At 42.5% G+C, this 6,259-nt stretch overlaps 1 protein-coding gene across 1 annotated transcript; it reads right to left on the minus strand.

Annotated features, from left to right (window-relative positions):
* Window positions 1-983: 983 nt before the first annotated feature.
* LOC308167763 (uncharacterized protein) lies at window positions 984-5,914 on the minus strand (the record flags this gene model as incomplete). The annotated part of the gene is made up of 10 exons (XM_080542243.1): window positions 984-1,042; window positions 1,588-2,193; window positions 2,662-2,717; window positions 3,160-3,847; window positions 4,014-4,137; window positions 4,871-4,981; window positions 5,122-5,217; window positions 5,315-5,419; window positions 5,564-5,769; window positions 5,899-5,914. The coding sequence occupies 10 exons, from the start codon at window positions 5,912-5,914 to the stop codon at window positions 984-986; spliced, it is 2,067 nt and encodes a 688-aa protein (XP_080398369.1).
* Window positions 5,915-6,259: the final 345 nt, after the last annotated feature.

Here is a 6,259-nt window from a genome sequence, read left to right on the forward strand (position 1 = left end):
CAACACTGTAGTTGCAGAGATTGACAGACATAATGGAAAGTAATTACAAATGTAAAGCACACCCGTTTTATTGTACACATTTATTTGTCAATGTTTTGTTTCTTTAATCAAACAACATTCTTTGCAAGGATGTGAAATATTATTTTAATTAGAGAATTAATGGGAAATAAGGACACTTGCCACTTGTGTGTTACACAAATACATTTTCTTTTACTCTAATAGAACAAACATAATAAATATTCATGGATGCATCTCAGAAACTAGATAATAGAAACCTAGCACTCAGACAAAAAAGATGTTAAGATGCTTAAGATAAGCATTTATGTGCGTATTTGCCTCTGTAAGATTTCCCACATTTCTTGCACTTGACAGGCCTCTCTCCTGTGTGAGTTAACATATGCATTCTGTGATCGCTGGCTCCGATGAAGCCCTTTGAACAAACAGTGCACACAAATGTGCGCACTCCTGTGTGCCGCTTTATATGGTTGTTCAGAGTATTACTCTGGGCAAAGCGTTTGTCACAAAATGTGCAAGGATATGGCCGCTCGCCTGTGTGTGTTCGCATGTGTACGCTCAAAGTGGATTTGGATGGAAAGTCCTTACCACATATCTCACACAGATGTGGTCTAGTAGTATGTGCATTACGAATATGATAGTATAACTTTTTTTGGTCAACAAACGTTTTACCACAATACTTACAGGAGAACCCATCCCCTGTGTGACGTACCATGTGTGCTTTAAGCCCACGTTCAGACTGGAATTGATTTTGACAATGGCAGCACGAGAAGACAGGGGTGAGACTCGTGGCAGCTACCGGCCCACAGTCGTATCTTCTACGCTGATGTCTCTTCAAATCCTTGACGCAGCCAAAGTTGTGTGAACACTTGGTGCAGTTGAAATCTCCCTGTCCCTGTGTGTGACGCCTTAGATGCTGACTCATGCTTGATTTGTTAAAGAACTTTTTAAAGCACAAAGGACATGTTCTAGAATTCATCACCACACCGGGGGGTGGGGTTGGGGGAGCGTCGGAGGTCGCTGGGTTCTGGAGTGAGGTACTCTGGGGCTGCGGAATTTCTGCCCTAGTCTTGCTGCTGTCATCTAGAAGATCCACCTCTCCTGAGTGTTCACTTGGAGTGACTCCATCATTCGTTAGTTGATCATGTATGGAATCTTCAAATTGGTTCGACTGCCGTTGCTGCGAACTTTCTGAAAGCTCAGTGCCAGTGCTGCCGGATTGGGGGATCTCCCTCTCATTTCCTCCAGCGGACAATGACAAGTCTTGCGGTTGTCTTTCAAGATTCACAGCCGTACACACAACCTTCTGTGTAGACTGAGAAGGTTTTTTCTTGCACTCCCAACATCTTCTGTGGTCTGGAATTTTACTCAGACACAGCGTTGAGTGTGTCCGCTGTTCGTGCATGCTTTCAAAACTCTCCCCACAGGCAAGGCACGGGTAGAAAAAAACATTATGTTCAAATTTCTGATGTGTTCTCATGCTCTCTCTGTCATCAAACGTTACATTGCACAAAAGGCAGGTTGTATCATCCATCGATGAGCATCGTCGCTGAACGGGGAGAACATCTAAACCTCGGGTGGTCTCTGGGTGAGCCTTTCTTGAAAGCTCATGGTGGTGTTTCTCCTTGTCACTGTTGTTTGGCTCAGAGATCTCGTAGGGCTTCCCACATACAAGACAGAGGCGCTGACCGTGTTTGGATCTAAGGTGGTTCTTCATGGACGCATGGGTGCAGTAGGTCAGGTCACAAACAGGGCAGTTTGTTCTGGACAGTGTTTCCGCTTCGGAAGATTCTAGACCCTCAGAATTTGTCAGGTTCTTGAGTGAAGTGTTTGGGGGTCGGGTGGTCTCTGTCTCATCCTCCGTAGATGTTGTAGACATATGGTCCTCCTCTGGTTGGAGACTCATTGAACTCTGGGAGGAGTGTCCTCCCTCCTCACACTCATCCTTTTGGTGTTTCTCCAAGTCCTCAGTATAGTCAAACAGGGTGCACTGATAAGGGCTCTGATCAGTGTGAGATCTTAGGCTCTGATCATTGTGAGATCTTACATGTCTTGTGAAATCCATTGCGTCAATGAAAGTCTTCCCACATAATGAGCATATTTTGCCACGCTTGCTTCTTTGAGGTGACTGTTGCATGGCATGGGACGAGTCAGCATCGACTGCACAAGGGGCTCCGCCTGGTGATTAAAGAGAAAAAGACGTAAGGGACAGATCGAAACAATGGGTAGAAATGCGTGGATACACTGACTGGCAAAAAAAAGAAAGAGCAAATGTATTTGTTTTTAATCTAAAACCCAGCACAACAAAACATATTTGATGCTTGAAACTGTCACAGTGCAACATTGCTGTATTACACTAAAACTCAATAAGCAAAGGAGACCCTGAAACGTTGCTCAGAGCAACAATATTGCCAAGTAGCAGTTTTCTTGCTACCCAGCCACACCAGGAAAAGAAAATGGCACAAAACAGCAGAAATCTTTTTTACGGGACTCTCCTGACTTAATAAAACGTGTGTTTACGTATGCTGTACAAATCAGTATGTTATAGCTGCGATGTTGTACCTGTAATTTAAGCCTGGTGACAATTTCCCTTCGGGGATTATTAAGTCAAGTCAAATCAATTCAATTATTTATTTATTTATTTACCAGCTTTTCTTTTCTTGCAAGAAATCCATGCATCATCTCTAGAGATGAAATTCTGCCTGAAAAAGACAGGAGAAGAGTCATGATTATAATACTGTCAGGGTCATACCGAGGCAATCATACATTCATAAAACACATATGGTGCAACATCAAGATTACACATTGCAGAGGGCATTGAAGAGAATGATTACGTCAAACAGTTTGCAAGAAAAAAGCATGGTTTTAGTAAGGGTGAGTGGCACGCTTTGACTCTTCAAATGTCAGAGATACAAAAGCCTGTAGATGCGGCTTCTTCTACTCTGTGCCAGTGGGTAGTAAAAAGTCAATTAAGGATAAATATATCTTGTCATGACAGCATGCTGCACTAAATAGCATGGAGTTAACTGAAGCAATTAAAAAGAATGTTATTGATTCAATTGAGACTGGAAATCAATAAGGGACTTCATCAATTTCCATCTATTCACAGGAGTCCACTTGGACAATCGATTCATTGATCCTTACTGTGTTTCTGGTGACCCTGGTCCAGGTTCCCCAGTGACATTCCTCACTCTCTGTTTTGATGCGACACGTCCTCCTCTCTGTCCTTGGAATCCCGCTCCTTTAGCCCGTAGTGTTTCTTTCCTTTTATGAAACATTGGACAGGCCTCTGGCACAGACCATTGCATACCAGTGATGTTGACAAGTCTGTGCAGCAGAACTATTGGTTGATGAAGCAGACAGGAAGTAGACATAGTAGAAATGTCATGCACCTTCTGTTGGCTCTTGTGGGGTTGTCTTCCTATTTCCAGCCCACTGTCAGTTTGAGCGCTGTTAAAAGGTCCACGGAATTTGTCCTCTTTTGTAGACTCTTGTGTCGTGTTTATAATATGTCTCTCAGTAGTTCCCTTATCTACACATGGTGCCTCTACAGAGGAGGGCTCCGACACCTGACTCAGTGGCACCTTCTCAACACCAACAGTTCTGTCTGAATCGGTCCACAATTTGTTCTCCATGTCATTGGACTCAAACAGATTGTCATCCTCTTCCCCATCATCAACCTCATCCGGTGAGCCACACCTTTGAATGTGCATAAATCCCTGCATGGGTTCTGTTTTGATCTGAGAGTCAGCTTGTTCAGCGGAGTGTTCAACTGTTTCTAAGGGAGAGAGAGCCAGGGAGCTGAGGATATAGTTGTCCACAGAAGAAGGAGCTGAGGATAGGGAGACAGACCTAGCCGTTAGGAAACATACTAGAGAGCAGCACGCTTGGCCATTAGAAATTCCACACATCATAAAAGTATTTGATAACGTAAGTTTGCATGCTCACCATATAATCCAGATAAAATTATATAATAGTTCAGAGTCTACATGTCCTACCATTGGTTTGCAAATGTCCATATATAGAGAGGTGCTGTAGGAGGATCTTCAAAGGCTGAGGGTGAGATACAGACTGGATGCACTCCTCCAGGACAGAGGGGGCAGGACTGAGCCAGAATGCGGTCTAAAAGGAGTGGAACTCATTTAATATGAAGAAGCAAATACCTTCAAAGTCAACAGAAGCATTTGAACACCGACAGCAGGGAGTATGCCGTAGATTCTTGTCTATTATATCTATTATAGCAATGTTCAGACCACATGGGTCATTTAAACAATGCAGCACTAAAGAGTTACTGTATATAAAAACTAGTCTCATGATGCCAAAACCAATCTCTTTCTTTTGAGTTAACTTCCTTGCTGAACGTTTTCGTTATCTACCCCACATAGTATAATAAATCATTTAGAAAGCACCTAAAACAGTGGATGATCAACACACACACCTGCCAACATTGAAATGTCCTGTCCTATACCTGTATGTCATGTGTACCGCCTGTCTGTGTACCGCCTAAACATGTCTTACCTGTACAGTCTGTGTGCTTGTTTTTAGTCTGCTTACCGTGCGTATATGTTGCTTGCTTTTAGTCTGCTTACCGAATATGTACCCTCCCTTTAACCGCCTAGGTCTACCTATATTTTAAATGTACTTTTTTCCTCCAGGGAGCCGTATACAACATCATGGCATAGGGACTGCGGATGAAAACTAGCTTTCGGGCTAACTCTGGCGTATTTACAATTTATTTTTGTTTTATTAATATGCACTGCCCCTTGAATAAATAAATGAATCTGAATAGTAAAGAGAGTTATTTCATCATCATGTGTTTTCATACATACGCTGTACAAAGATGGCGGCATGGTACCTGTTCAAGTGTTGGTGTTGGAAGCAGCTTCTCCAACCTGGTGACGAACTCCCAGACCAACGTCTGCAGAGCTGAGTCATACTTGGCGCCAAATTCCTTTGGAAAAACGTTCTAAAATACAGGCCACAAGGATACAGTCTAAGTGATTCTCACTACAGGCAATATGGATAACAAACATTTCTTATTTCAGTAGGCCTATTACATGGGTAACTCAGAAAGGTTCAACATGTGCTTAGCAAGATGATTGTTACCTGGAAGAAATGTTCCCTCTCAACTGGGTCTTCTAGCAGAGTCTGAATCAGCTTCTGGAAATTGTTTTCTGACGTTTCCACCTCTGCATTAAACACCTATAACACATGCATAGTATTGTCAATAAATGGAACTAATCAGATGAATCATCATCAGCGGTCACAAGTTTGAATCCACAAACAGGGTAACATTCACCTCATTTTCTTTTTGAGGGGCAACACAGCTCCTCATCCTGTTCAGGTGTGACTCAATGGTCTCGGGGTCAGCGAGATGATCCAAGCGACACAACTCCAGAACCAGCTGTCAACAATGACACACACACACACACACACACACACACACACACACACACACACATTAACACTGAACATACTACATGTTAACATTAATTGTTATGTTGTTATCCCTAATTTATGGATATTCATTGTGGACTACTGCTCTCACCCGTGCTCTCAGCCCCATGATGAGCTGTACCCTGTCTGTGTAGCTCATCAGATCAGGGATGATCTCAAACACTGTGGTGACAAAGTCCTCCAGTAAGCGGTAGTCCATGATGTCTCCTCTCTGGACAACTCGCCACAGGGTCGCAGACACCAGCCGCAATGGAGAAACACACAGACGCAGAGACGACAGAGGAAGAGGAGGGGGGCCTAGAGAATGGAAACTCGCTGATTTAATAAATACAATTTATTGGAGTTTAACATGAATAAAAGAAGCTCGATTGATTGGTGGAGCTAAGCCAGCCTTTAACGATACAAAAAAACGTGTTTCTTTCTTACCTATTGCTTCCGACATTGTTGCATCCATCTTGAACTACGGGATATTGTTGTTAAACTTCCGGCGCTCGAGTATGACGTAACGTAGGAGTAAATGCATGCACATGGTACGTTAAGTTCCCGTTTGTAACACACGGTGGCGATATGCACCACATTCAACGTTGACACAATATAATTATCATTATAATAATTATTAATTATAATCTAATAGTAATAAAATAATAATTATTATTATTATTATTATTAACATTATAATTATCGAAGAATTAGCGGGTGCGTGTGATAGGGAGAAGTAAGCGGGGGAGGAGTTCACCGCCGAAATCGATTTTTGTTTTGTTCTTTAATAACAATAAAGAGCACAGTA

This window comes from Nansenia antarctica (assembly GCF_963989245.1).
Source record: "Nansenia antarctica genome assembly, chromosome: 11".
Taxonomy (NCBI): domain Eukaryota; kingdom Metazoa; phylum Chordata; class Actinopteri; order Argentiniformes; family Microstomatidae; genus Nansenia; species Nansenia antarctica.